At 36.3% G+C, this 14,626-nt stretch overlaps 2 protein-coding genes and 1 long non-coding RNA gene across 3 annotated transcripts; 2 read left to right on the top strand and 1 right to left on the bottom strand.

Annotated features, from left to right (window-relative positions):
- The first annotated feature begins 2,802 nt into the window (after positions 1 to 2,802).
- LOC120342411 (uncharacterized) lies at positions 2,803 to 5,270 on the top strand. The gene is made up of 2 exons (XM_039411228.2): positions 2,803 to 3,699; positions 4,467 to 5,270. Exons 1-2 carry the CDS (start codon positions 2,856 to 2,858, stop codon positions 4,574 to 4,576), a joined length of 954 nt encoding a protein of 317 aa, XP_039267162.2. The 5' UTR covers positions 2,803 to 2,855; the 3' UTR covers positions 4,577 to 5,270.
- A 1,356-nt stretch (positions 5,271 to 6,626) lies between these two features.
- Positions 6,627 to 9,544, top strand: LOC144421014 (uncharacterized). The gene is made up of 3 exons (XR_013474873.1): positions 6,627 to 6,884; positions 7,434 to 7,564; positions 7,982 to 9,544. It is a non-coding gene; the product is annotated as an uncharacterized LOC144421014 (long non-coding RNA).
- On the bottom strand, positions 9,274 to 12,070 carry LOC120342909 (tyrosinase-like). The gene is made up of 2 exons (XM_039411958.2): positions 9,988 to 12,070; positions 9,274 to 9,716 (listed from the first exon to the last, which is right to left on the bottom strand). The coding sequence occupies exons 1-2, from the start codon at positions 12,035 to 12,037 to the stop codon at positions 9,532 to 9,534; spliced, it is 2,235 nt and encodes a 744-aa protein (XP_039267892.2). The 5' UTR covers positions 12,038 to 12,070; the 3' UTR covers positions 9,274 to 9,531.
- Positions 12,071 to 14,626: the final 2,556 nt, after the last annotated feature.

Raw genomic sequence — 14,626 nt, 5'->3', positions numbered from 1 at the left:
ATCACTTTTGAATTCGGCTACCACTTACCAGTACCATTGTTAGTTGGATGTTTTGTTGGCCTAAATGGCTATGCATACATACACACTGGATAGGCCATTTAAATGCGCATATTTTAATACGTTTAATTGTTCTGAATGGAATTCTACACATTTCAGGTATTGAATACCGCCTGACGTGGCCTACCATTAAGATTAAACATTATCGTCGAAACATCCCCTCATTTATTCATAGCTATGTCAATCCGCCAAACAGGTATTTGAGTTTTAAAAACTTTGCCTGTTCGTTATACAAACACCTATAAAACCGACCCCAAGGTATGTTATAATTTAGCCCAACGCTTGCAACTACTGGAGTCTGGTTTTTAGAATAATCAGTTTCAAAATAAAGTATCAGAATATGTTAGTCGAGTTTTGTTGTCTAGCCAATTACTTTTCGTAACGGTAAATTTTAATCATGTCTTCAATAATACGCTACTAAGCTACCCTAACACCAAACGCAGTTACAGTCCCTACTAAATTTGACATACAATTAAGAGTAATTTTACGGTCCATTTTATATACCTATTGGAATTCGACACCAATTTTATGTCAAAATTACTAGTCATCGTATTATGCCAAACCTATAATCACTTATCCAAATACTTTTATTCATCCCAGACGAACGATCCCCAAACTGTAACAATAAAAATTTAAAAAGGTGAAATAATACCGAGACTTATAATAGGATTCAATCTTTAAAGTGCTCGTGAACAATGGTAGCAAGCGTCGCACCCACCCACTCCAACACGAACGAGTCCTTGAGAGACAAGAATAACATTCCCTTGTCATGTAAGCTACAGTTTAAAAATACATAAGTACATATAGATATATACGACGGCCATAGTAGTGAATATTTACTTTTTAACGAAAATTCCGCTCGTGGAAATACATTCCACCAATGTTTTATTATGGATAATTAGATATAGTGGTCAACTACACCAAGTCGGCCTTTGTATGAAATATTTTGCAACTACTATAAAACTACGCGAGCTATAGCATTGATATTGTTCTCGCTCCTTATTTCACTTCAAATGTTTGCCTAAAATTTTTATAACTAGCTTAACCGACAGGATTTCAATCTATATGGTCGCTCTAAAATGCTTTTATAGCAGTAATTTTATTTGCAGCAATTTACTGAATGTTACTACCGCCAAATCCAGACCCCTCATTTTCATAGATGAGCTGAAATAAATTTCCCTTGTTTTTTGTGATCTATATTTGGTCAGCCTCGATGCACCCGTTTATTGCATTAATATGAACAGTATTAGATCTCGTAAATCATAAATGCACTACATTGAGAAATTTGTTCAAGATATAAATGACACTCCATAGGATTACATTATATCTACCGCCCGTGTCACCTACCCCTTGCCCAATCTATATAATTCTCAATATTAACTCTCATCTATACTTCATGTGTCATCTCGTACAAATAGTTCGCCGTAATTACAACACGCACAACTGCAAATGATTTTTTAATAAAATTTAAATACCCTCCTGAAAGAAAAGGTAAATATCATATGTCAAAACCTTGTTTTCTGTAAGCATGGCAACAATACGCGAGAACAATTACCGGTGTCGTCAAATTACCTTCCTTCGAATAATGTTGTCATGTTAACCCTCTCGTCACAAATCAATGAAGGGTAAATAGGGCTCAAAGACCTTTATGAACAATATCCATTGAATGCCAGAATACATTTTTTTTTTATTTGTGAAGAAGATCAAGCACCAGTTAAAACAATTAGATAACATAGGGGTGTAGTTGAAGTTTGTCTTCATTCCATATTTGAAAACCATCGCCTTTTTTTGATCCCAAATCGTCTCGATCTTAAATGCTGGATAACGAAAAAGAATTTACTATGCTGTGAACAGCATACAACGAAGGGTTAACTTTACTCTCGTGTCGAGAGGTTATTTTATTGTTTGGAAAATCCATTATGTTTCTGCGAAGAAATAGTACTTGCTTCATACTTATGTGTAATTATTACGTGTATTACATATGTGTCTGATATAGATATCCAATTCACATGGAACATAAGAATTTTTCTCTTCTATTTCTGCGTTCAGTTAAAGATTAATTTATATACATATATATTGATGAAAATTATGTAAATGTACATTCTATACTTCAAACTATTATATCAACATGGTATCGCATCAACCGATCGATATGACATACGAATGTAGACTTATTCCTTCTGGTGAATGACAGTAAATCTGGTCAATTTAAAACAATCTGTGATAATGCCTTTGCGTATGTGTGACAGGTAAAGGCGACTTAAATATTATTCAATCGTATCTTTAAGGTGATATGGATTGACGGATCTAAACGTTAACTAAGAAATGTGACTCCTAGTCCCTATTGGTTATCCACCTCTTTACTTTTTTAGTTATCGTGATTGTTCTGTCGGGCAAAGATTTAAAGTTAGAAGCGATGACAAGACGTAATAATTCTACTCAAATTGTAACATATTCGGTTGTTCATTAAAGTAATTCTATCGTACTCCAGTACTTGTTATATGCGTCTCTGAACTACATTTTTGTGCCATTAAACTTATCAATTCTCGCCACCATCACCCCAGTTTGCATCAATAACACAAGCATCGTCGGAATAGGACAAGTTATCACAATGGGATATTAAGTAATTTCTTTAAGTTGGCGAAGCAGGAAATATTTTATTGAAGTCTAATCATATGACAGACATCACATGCTGCGAGGAAACAACGACTGCAGCGACAACTATAAATGGATGTCTGGCTTACTTGCCGAGTACATTCTCGCCAGTGCTTCAGTCAAATTGTCGACATCAGGCCAAAATGAACGTTTCGTTTCTTCATATAGCGATTTTGTATTTCACATGGGATTCCGTTGAGGCTCGACCACAGTTTCTTCGCAAAGGGCAGCCTACTAATGACGATTCCAGTAGGAATAAACTTTGTCCAATGCTAGCAACATCGACTGGGTCGTCAAGATGCGGAAGTCATGAAGGCAGAGGTATATGCTACTTCAGTAGAATCATGCAAATTACTAGTTCAAATACCAAACTCCAAAAATATTTTAAATCTCCCAAGAATAAGCATAGAAACAATGGTATAAATGCTCGCATTTTGGAACAAGGTTGCAAGTGTTTTGGGAACTTTGCCGGTAGCAACTGTGGAAGATGTAAGAATGGTTTTACTGGTCCGAGATGCACACAACCCATCTTGAACGGGTTCAAAATCAGGAAAACACCAGCAACGCACTACGTTCCAAAGAGCACAAAACTACGATTGTCGAAGAACGTTCAAAGTCAGATATACTACAAAAAAGTCAGCCAAGCGGCAACTAATAGCATTAGCAAAGATGGACCACTAAGCCGGGGTAAACGAGATTTGAGATATTCAAACAAATTACAACAAAAGGTCAGTACTAGCAAGGAACAGAACCGAAATCCATCACAATTATCCACCAAAGAGGGTCGCAGAACTACGTGGAGAAAATTGTTTAACAGGTTCCTCGAACTGACCTCCGATGTTGCATCACACACTTGGCATACGATCAAAATGCATCGATTCGTTTTCATTTTCACCCTGTCAGTAACTGTGATCTGTTTTGTTTCGATTGGAATCTCCTGTATTTACTCCAGACAGATACAGCAAGTTCTTATATATAGAAAGCCAGGTGAGCACTAACTTTTTCATAACCAGACGGTAGGTTCAGCTGGAGCCAGTGGTGGGATTCAGCCGGTTCGCACCGGTTCTATAGAACCGCCTCACGGAATTTTATGAGATCAGCGAACCGGTTAGCTTTACTCGTTACTGCCAATGTTATGTTGGTAACAGAACCGGCTGAAAATATGACTTTTGTGATGAAACTGACTGACAAAAAAATTGAATCCCACCACTGGCTGGAGCAATTATGAATCTAGTGAAGGCCTGCCGCATTTATCAGTCAACTGGCGAAGACAATTACAAAGCCCACAAAAGTAGAGTAATTTTTTATACTTGTTTTAATTTCGTTTTCATATTATCATATATACATTATTGAGCACTCCCATGGTATGTGAACCAGGTCAGAGTTAAACCATGATTTTACTCCGATTTTCTTTATTTTAGTTCTATTACGAGTTCAAGTACTGTTTGTGTTAGCCAGCCAAGTGAATACCCCTGCCCATAGCCTTCCTTCTCTTCACACAACTTGATGCGCAAAGTAGGCGAACAAAATTAATTACACCCATATTGTTACACATACTTCTGGAGCCTCCATTATTGCGCTTAAATATATATCATCGGCTTGTCTTACATTAAAATCGTACTTTTATGTCACTAGTAGACAATATTGAAACCTATATTTTAAAATTGTCTTTTGATCCGGTTCACCGAAATTCGACCACTGAGTTGGTGAAACTTCGACACATACATTTCAATATATGTGTATTCTTTTTGCAGACGAATGCAGAAAAATGGTTTTCAGTGATGATAGTGAACAGCTCGGAGAAAGGTATCCGCTGATCAATGAAGAAAAAAGTTATTGCCCGAAATCGATATGCATTAAATAGTTACTGCTTGAGTATAACTTTGATATTTATTGATTTTTTGAACTAGTCAAATTTGCTTACGATAAACGAGACCGATTTCCTTCAATCTAATACTAGAAAAGTGAATACAAAATTGGGTCCATTTATTGTGTATATCTGGCTTAACACTGAAACATTATCATTATTGGTTATTGTTTATTATTTATTGAATATAAATCCTTATAATTGTTATCTAATTTTGACCGACTTATAACTGTCGAGTATAAATATTTTTATATGCTATTATTAACCATTTTCACACCTTATTCTGTATTCACATTATTTTGAAAAGATTGAAAATTTTTGTAAAATATTTACTATAAAATAATGTATTTGAACTAAAAACGTTTTTTCATATGTCATTATATGAACTTCACTGTAATAGATGATAACACAAATTTTCATACTTCATTTGATCATTTTTAGAATTACAATACTTTTTCTGCTGTATTCGCACCATTTTTCTATAACTCGTTGTTGTCATCTTTCATTTATTATTATTCAATATGATGTCATGTGTTCTTGTCGATCTTCATATGTTTATAATATTATATAAAACAAAACAACACCTTTTCTTTTTGCGTTTGCCAGGCGAGATGACAGCTTATTTGCGAATCTGCAATGGGTTCGCATTCATTACTAGTTTTAACATCGCCCATCGCTGCATTGTAAATTGCAATAAAACCTCGTTTACTACAAAGACTGGTGTCTATGGTTGCAAAGGTCTATGAGTGCAAATATGAATGATTGCAAATGTCTATACGTGGAAATGTCAATCTGTGCAAATATCCGTGGGTGCAAATGTCCGCGGGGGTGCTAAAATCTCTGAGTACAAATGACCGTGGGTGAAAAGATGATGAAACCTCAGGTCAATATGAGGATGACTTGACTAGTTTGTCATTTTAGGCTCCGAATCAGATTTTGTTCATTGTATACCCATGCCCACCAATCCTATCAAATTATATTAAAATCCCATTTCCTAAAATTATTTTATACTCATTTATAAAACAGTGCGCAGCTGCGGCACGTATCTTCTGTTCATTCTACAATCCGGTATCAGATCTTCGCTAAACAACTGCTACGGTTGTTAGATATCGTTTTACAGTGTCGCAAACGCATTTTACTCCTAGTTATAGCATTTTGCTCATTCTTATTTGTGTAGATAGTAGTCAAAATGATAGAAATATAATAGAAAACAAACGTAATTTACAGATAAAAACGATTATATTGCTGTTTTCTTTGATAAACTTCTGCTCTTGTGTGTATGGCCGTCGACATTGCGGTGTATAACCAACAGGCGAGTTTTATGATGCGCAAGAATATATGGATGCTTTTTCATACCTCCAACTACTTGTTTTTGCCACCATTATCTTTGAAATTGAAAAACACTAACAGAAATACGCATTTTCGCGCAATAGTTTGATATAATAATCACGCACGTAAAAAACTATATTTCCGACCAGTAAGCCATGGATTGAACAGATATAATACAGAGCAATGAAAACACGTCCGATGTAGACGCGAGTCAGACTGGGAGGAGGCAACGGCAGTTGATACGTACAATGCAAACGCCGTCGCGAGGACTGTTGTGCTTGGAGTCAGTCAAGAATATTCACATCTGTCCCACCAGGCAGAGTAGTCACAATCATGACTCTGACTCCGTATACCTTTGCACACAGCAGTAAGATAATTTGAAATAAATAATATACTAGAAGAGAGCAAATCCCACTCCTGTCTCGTAGGATAACTCAAAGCAAGCCTAAAGGAATTGTTGCAAAGTTTCTACACTGCTTGCCTCATTGTTGCACAACTCCCAGGAAATACGCATAGCTGAATTATAAACAAATACTTTTGTATATTTACTTCAGGCTGCACATAGTTTGATCCACTTTCAGACAGGTATGGCAGGAGTGAGCGGAGCTGGATTTTCACGAGTAGTTGCCAGCAAAAAGTAATGAACTTTTGAGAATGAATCTGCGTATGCTTCTATATAAGTATTCTTCGCGTGGTCAGGACACGGAAACAAATTAGATTAACATTAATACGTTCGTTATTTCATGTGATAAATATATTATATATATATCTTCCAACATATTTCTGCCAACACTAATATATATTACTAGCAATAAATTGGGTGAAGTATTCCAATTTAACAAGTATTCAATCAGCATATAAAGTTATAGTATATTTGTATGTTTTGGACAATGTCTAACAATTTCCCAGCACTGCGGAAAGGATTTAATGCAATGAACATTATATTTCTCATAGTCCTCTGCTTTGGTGTTTTTGAGTGAGTATGTACTTTTTTAGTCTCTTTAGTCTGCAGTCTTTAAAACCACGATGAAGAAAATGTAATCTTCTTACTACCTGGAGTCCAGCCATATTTTTGCATTCGATTATCTCGTGGTATTTGAATATATGACTCTAGTGCTTGGAAATCAGTGGTTCCGTAAGTGAGCTTGTTCAAAACCAGCCAGTATTGAGCTTCCAGCTTGGATATTGTTCATAGCAATTTAACGGAAGAATTGTAAATCAACATCAGCCTATATGCTATTTTTGGAGTTTATTTGAAATCATTATCCTTACGACTTGAAATATTCACGGTCAGTTCCCTATGTAAACTAAATCGTAAAAAGGTTTTTGCTTCACCGCCACTTATCCAACACAAACAAATTGAGCCAGTGTTTTCTAGCGAGATTGCGATCTGCAATTTCCAAACGATATATATAAATAATTACGCTCCTGGATTGGTTATAACTTCGTTTTTAGGAAGCATTTTTGAAACCATCGTTTTTGCTTAAAAAAAACATGTCTAACCTTTTATTCATTATTCATTCAGGCTTGCAACAGCATCAACTAGGTCATGCGGTTCTTCCATGTTGCAATGCCCTGATACACATTATTGTTGCACAAAGCCTGCACCGTATGGATATCAGTACATGTGCACTGCAGGATAAGCAGTAGTTTGAAGTAATGTGAAATCTTCCTTTAAATATAATATATTAATTTTGTGAGGTTGTATAATTGAAATTGTATTCCAGTGTCAAATGCAGTAATTGTTAGTTTCTTCGCGATTCTCCACATTCTATTGATGTAGTAGGTTTATATTTTTGCACTGAAAAGCTTATTTTTACTTGATGTAACGTCCAATTCATTTTCCTTGACTCTGAAATTTATTCATGGCACTCCTCTTTGGGAAACGTTTATCACATCAACTCATAACGTTAAACGGGTTGAAGGCCATTAAATTGCCTTGTATCAGCGTAGATTTTCTGAAAGGAATGCAAAACTTCCCGACGCTATTTATACAATCGTTATCTGCTCGAACAAGCTGATTTACAACTAGTGTGTTGTGTATATATATGACAAATTTCTATTTTTTTTCAGAAAAAAAATCACGAACACGATTACTCAAGAAAAAATTTATCTACTGTATTCAGTTACAACCATATGTTTTATCTTTTAAATGTATTTCGTCGTATATTTCGATATTTATCTTTCATAATCAGAAAGAGCGTCATCTTTTGTGACGTCATTACATGCATTTCGACTGCTTTATCACTCAACTTTAAAGCATGTAAAGTGTTTTTGCCGAGTATATCTAAACATGCATCCACTAACAAGAGAGCTATGCTCAAATATATGGACACGTAAAGCCACATAATTTTGATGACGTCATAGCGAAAAAAAATAATAGCCTTCTGGAGAAAGTTTCAAAGCAAATGGTCCAGTAATCAAAGAGAAAAGCGATTTCTTCAAAACGTGTCAAAAAACAACAAGACTAAGAACAACAAAACGATCGCTATGTCCACTACGTGTCCAATAAATAGGAACCATTGGCTGACTTGAAATAAAATACGAATGAACAATTCCTCTAAATTGTCTCTAGCTGTTGCACGACTGTGATGGGATCCGTTAACCTTTGAACCTAATGACGCAAATACAAGATAGAAAAATCAAACTGGAGTTTGTGGACTTATTGGACACGTTAGTGGACATAACGATCGTTATGTTGTTGTTTGTTGTTGTTTATTGACACTTTCCGGACACCTAGTGGAGGATCTAAAAATCGCTTTTCTCTTTGATTACTGGACCAATTGCTCTGAAATTTTCAGAGGTTAAAGATAAAAAATTTCTTTAGAAGACCATTACTTTCATTTATTTCAAATATTCCTGATAGCACTGTGGGATTCGTTTTTTGACACGTAATGGATTTGTTTTATGCTGGCACTCTTCTTGTTGTTCACGTGCTCATCGAACGTCGGTGGTGTGTAACGAAGATTTGTTAATGGGGAATGGTCACCGAACTGGAACTCTGTGGGAATGGCGAACAGCGACGTAGGTACCGGTAGCGTCGAACGCAAGGACTCTTCGCTCTTATTAACGTGTCCGTATATTTCAGCATTGCTCTATTGTTGAACTTATCGTAATAATCCTTGACGAAATTTCGTGGTAAATTTTAGTATTTATTCAGAGCGTTGAAAAATAGTAAATCATAATAAGCCATTCTGTCTACCAACTACCGACGGAAAAAGTAATCTCGTGTCTAGTTCTTTCAAGCGTTATGGAATGCGCACGTTAGGTGTACCAAATGTATATATATGTATAGTACCAAATTATCAACTAATTAACCATATCATACTGAATAAATGAAATCATCCGATGACAGAACATTATACCAATGATTCAATTGCAATATTGCTTTATTCCAGAACACAATAAATTTAAGATCAGAAATCACAGACGTCGCAAAAATAAAAATATAGTGGAAATCAACAACGGTTGTTCACTTAGCATTACTGCGCTTATTCAGTGAAAACCAAAACTGAAAAAATAGAAGACAGTCCAAAAAATGAGAAATTATGTTGCATCGAATGCAAGGCATATATTAAAAGTGTTTTATGTCCCAGTCAAGTCCATTGTTTCTACTTTCATATTCATATAACGTTGTACTCCAAATTGTTCTTCAAATCGTCATTTTCATAAGTGTAGGTTTTTGCCAGCACTACTTTGCATTTTAGTTTCCCGTCTTCACAAGTTTTCAGTAATCCTTGTGATTCTTCAGCATCGTAATCCAAGGTAGTCTCACGATAAAACCAATTGTAACATGGGTTGCGTGGACCTGGTAAAACAACAAGTGTTCAGTATTTTTGTCAAAATCAATGTACACTTGAAAAGGATTATTTTGAAGATAAATAAATGTAAAAAAACAATATAGTTTTTAATATATATTTTTACCACTTTTATATATATACAAAATATGAGTATGAATGTGTTTAGTTAGCTTTGGTATTGGTTGAGATCAAAATGACAAAAAGTTAGGTTTACAGTTTTTATAGAAAAAAGTATCAATCTAATACATGTGACATATTTACACCGTAATGTTCACCAACCTTTTTTGATATTCTTTTCTTCCCTTTGCTCTCGGCGAAAAGAACAACATACAAGAATCAGAAGGAATACGCAGAAGATCGTGACACCGACAACAAAAAAGAATACAATTTGATCATTGATTGACATATTTGTGAAGAACTTCTGCCAATCATAAGCAAACGCCATAAGTTTGTTCCAAAAACTGTTCATCTCAACACCCACATCAGCATTACTGGTTTGCTTCAGAGCAGCAGAAGATAAACCAACTTTGGGACTCATTTGTCGACGGGGAGTTAAATCTATTCCGCCTTCAGCAACCCGGTGTTTCGGATTATGCTTCTGCTTCACCTTGCGCAAAACTGTTTTCTTTTTGATTGGTCTCACTCTTGATATTCTTTTGACCACTTTCATTTTGGTCACGGTTGACACTACTCCTTCGACTGTCAGCGCCTCGAAATTACCTTCGCTGAAAAACCTCTCTTCTGCTTGTATTAGGTTTTCTTCAAAAATGAAATCAAGCACATTATTTGGTGATTCTTTTTTATCGCTCCTTTTTCCAATATCTTCATCGATTTGTACATCAACATCGAAATCCCCGCTTCCAGCTTCAGATTCCGGAATATACTCGTATTTTAATCCTAATTCTGCAGACGTTCGAAATCCTTCAATTTGTCGCACGAGCGGAAAGAATGGTACCATAAAATCTTGAAGATTGTGTCCTACGCTAATGTTTGATCTAGGGCCGTCCAATGATAAAAATAGTTGTTGGCGCGATTGTTCTCGTAACCAAAGCTCATATATACTGTCAATAAATGCATGATGAAGAATAAAAATTGGATCATTTGCTGACGAACCCACTTCCGACATGGTGCCATTCATGTAAAGATGTACTGCATTATGCATGGTGCTGAATCCAGCCGTTGCTTCGCCGCTTTTCGGGTCCGCAAAACCTTCAATGACGTTTCGAAAGCTTCCATGTGCGACTCTGTTGTAAGGAAAAGTTTCGTAAGCAGAAAATCGAAGAGAAGTTCTCACGTCTTCGGTAGTTGGAAGTCCTGCAATCACGCTTGGGTCATAAGCTCCAAAGTTACGAAGCAGAGGGCCTTCGGGTTCTCCGTCGCATTGCTTTCCATTTAGAATATATTCATCATCTTTTGTGCATATAACTTGCCATTTGGAAAATACGGATTCGTTGCTAATGAGATTTACGTTATTGCTGCTTCTCCCGCCCATGAATTCATCGTTACACACTTCACAAGTTTCACTTTCTCTCCAGTCCCAGTATGGAATCGTAAATCCGGGTTTACCCATCAACTCTCGGACTTCATTTTCCCATTTCAGAAGAAAATAACGATGCCAAGGAAGAAATGCAGGGCCTTCGTGGGCGTAATCGTGTTCGTCGTTTATATCTAAATCTGGATTTAGTTTGGTCATAACCAGTTCAATGTCTTCCACTTCGTCAAAAATATTTCTCTCATTAGGGACCAAGTTGTTTCTGGCAACGTAGTAATGCATCCAAACGAATAAATCATATACGGATATGTTTGAGAACTGCGGTCTGGCTCCAGCGAGGATTTGGTCGTACGTTGACGTTAAAATCACATACCTCTCGCTGGTAGTGTGTTTCGATTTATCAAGAACATCTACGAATTCATTTACCTCATTTCGCGGCATCTTTAGAATGTTTTTGCGTACCAACAGAGGCATGACACTTTCACAGTTTGGTCCCCCATAACCTGGTTTGCAGACACCACAATTGATGCCATCAAAATTACCATGACATCTGCATGCTCTGTCATAAAACATCTTAGGCCACATCTTCCGTTCATCTAACGACAACTGAAATTCAGTTTCATTATCAAGATCATTATCAACAAAAATTTCAATGTCTTCGCAATTTCCACGTTGTTGCATTGTACCACACTTTGAAGAAATTCCGTCACTCGTAACCAACAGCGGACAGCATTCCCGATCATTGAGCGCAATATCCGTAGTGCAGTCTCTTGGAAACTGAGCTGAAACACCCCATACCAGTGCAGCGATAGTGCCGAATATTTGCAATGACTTCATTATTACTGTGAACACTTACAACAGCCAAGTAATTTGTGATTGTGAGCATACGAACATCAGTTTATATACGGAGTTGCAGGGAAATGACAAGCGGCTAATCCGATAAAATAAATTATGATGAGGTCGCAAGATTAATTTCCGCGTGACTCAGGAATTCACCAACTGATATACGGATGCCCGGCGTGTGGCTGTTGTTGTCAAAATTGATACGGGAAGTGCATATTAAAGTAATTGAAGTAAATTAAAAATTAAAAGCGAATGCTAATTTTTTTCACAATATCGAATATTAAAAAAAGAAATATGCTGAAAGACTCAAGTAAACCATAGAGCACTGCCAACCGAGACACAATGAAGCACGCAATTCAGCAATGCTTGAAATTGAAGGCACTTGATGAAAAATTGTCCGATGTCTTTGAGGTAAGTCCAAACTGTTGTGAAGATATTTTGAAATTAGATTCGTACATTACGTCCGGAAAAATAAAAAACATGTATGGAATGATTGATTGCCAAGACCGTCAGAACTTCTTCGGCTTGGTGTGCCGGAAATATATAAAAACATTATAAACTTGCCAACATCAATCGAGTGAGTATTTTGAAAACATGGGAAATAAAAGACTGTAAAACTGCCTCCCCTTGAACAAGTAGTTAGAATAATGTGGTAGAAACAAACGGGCGACGGTTACCCCACCACGCATCGATTGGGATCGAATTATCTTTCGAGTGTCGTTTTCTTGGCTACGTCGGAAGGGTTAGGGATGTGATGTGTGTCTACCCATATCTTAAATAATGAAAGTAAATATATCAAATGTTATGTATCTTGTTTTCTCCATGGTATATGAGTGATAACTAAATTACCGGACAGAACACGAGCTTGCTAAAGAACATGTATACTTGTAACGGTAGACCTAGTCAACACGTAGAGGATGTGAACAGTTAACAAATAAAATAATTTTCATTTTATATTTGACTTAAGAGGCTTGCTGCACACTAACACAAATGTGTTTCTGTAACGCATGATTGCCACCAGGTAAACTCATGTTGATAATAAATAAAGCACAACCGATGTTAGCAAAACGCTGTAATTTGCCGACGTTTCGGATTTCTATACAGAAAAACTTCATCAGGACGTCTGTAACGTTTCGGCTGACCAAGATAAGACTTTTTTCAGACAAGCTGCGATCTAATTTAACTAGACATGATAGAATGCCCATAAATAATTGCTACCAATTGTTGAGTTTGTTTCCAATACCAAACAATAAAATTGCTCTCCAAGAACAATACGGAAGTCAAGTCAAAATATTAATCAATGAATATTCCGCAGTTCCGTGAGTAACAATTAAAAATAAAATTAAACAATCAAAGGACATTCTTCCTGAACTCCGTCAACAGCGTTTGAGAAGTTCATGCTGAGTCGAAGCATAATCATGGACGGAGAGAAGGTAGTTAATCTCGCCCTCACGTAACCCCAATTATTAGTTAGTTATAGTATGGTGAAACTTAACACCTTTTTGCTTATGTACCATGGAAAATAAATCAACAACCAAAGTTTCAGTTAGTTAGTTACAGAACGTCAAGACAAGCTGACTGGCGCAGTAGTGGTTTCATGAATAGTCCACAGCCTTTTTGCTACGCTCGAGTCACAATGCATAACGTCACGGCTTCGGTGTATCTTAAAACGTAGTGAAACTGCTTTGTTATGGAATTAATGCCTTGAATAATTTTATCAACAGAAGAAACTGGGAACGTAGCCAAGGCACAAGCTCGATCTAAATAAATCGCATAATTATTTCAGACTGGAACATGATATACGGCCACTGAATTCGGGATAAATACATTATTATTTTAAGGGGAGTTGGTTGATAGGTAATAATATCACGACTGTTCAAATATTATCCAAAACAAAATGCTTCAATTATGCGGATCATGCCGTTTTTAGCAGGTATAATAGGTGAGAACACATTTTCTCCTATTTTAATTTCAAGCCAAAATTGCATTCGTGCCATAAACAGCATCGAGTGAACAAATAATATATCAATTCCATTCTGCATCAATTTTGAACTCATCAATAACATCATTTCTTTTTCGCGTGAAACCCATGTTGCTCTATTGATCTCTTGGGTCGAGTCCTGAAAATGACTTCCCCGACTCGTGGCGTTTACCAATTGTTTTCTAGCCTGTACAAAGTTTTAGGCATGCTGTAATCACAGAAACGTTTAATTGTATGTTTATTTCCTATCTTTCCTTGATATTCGTTTATGCTACACCACACTTTTGTAATTGCAATAAATTCAACGAGACCGGAAAGTTCTTATATTGTATTAGTATATCTACAAAAATCTGCTTAACGTTAGATGGGATTCTTACATTCATACCAGGGGAGAGGAAATGCAATAAAATGGTTCAAACATATGGTGAACCAAAACTTCTCGGCTACCAGCACATATCATAAACGAGCATATTTAGCCAATTATTTATTCCCTTCACAAACATTCAGGATAGATAAGGCCGTAACCGACAATCGAACGCCTGAACTACCTTTCCTTCGACAATGAGGAGTCCTATCGCTCGTATTCAAAAAAAAGGCAAACG

The sequence above is a fragment of the Styela clava genome, chromosome 3, assembly GCF_964204865.1.
Source record: "Styela clava chromosome 3, kaStyClav1.hap1.2, whole genome shotgun sequence".
Lineage (NCBI taxonomy): Eukaryota > Metazoa > Chordata > Ascidiacea > Stolidobranchia > Styelidae > Styela > Styela clava.
This window is presented reverse-complemented; position numbering and strand designations above follow the sequence as displayed.

Bases quoted from the DNA above. Each gene is read 5' to 3' on its own strand.
- LOC120342411 (XM_039411228.2), top strand. From the start codon at position 2,856: ATGAACGTTTCGTTTCTTCATATAGCGATTTTGTATTTCACATGGGAT. The intron at 3,700-4,466 runs GTGAGCACTAAC...TTCTTTTTGCAG, and splicing joins TCTTATATATAGAAAGCCAG to ACGAATGCAGAAAAATGGTT.
- LOC120342909 (XM_039411958.2), bottom strand. From the start codon at position 12,037: ATGAAGTCATTGCAAATATTCGGCACTATCGCTGCACTGGTATGGGGT. The intron at 9,717-9,987 runs GTTGGTGAACAT...TTGTTTTACCAG, and splicing joins AGAAAAGAATATCAAAAAAG to GTCCACGCAACCCATGTTAC.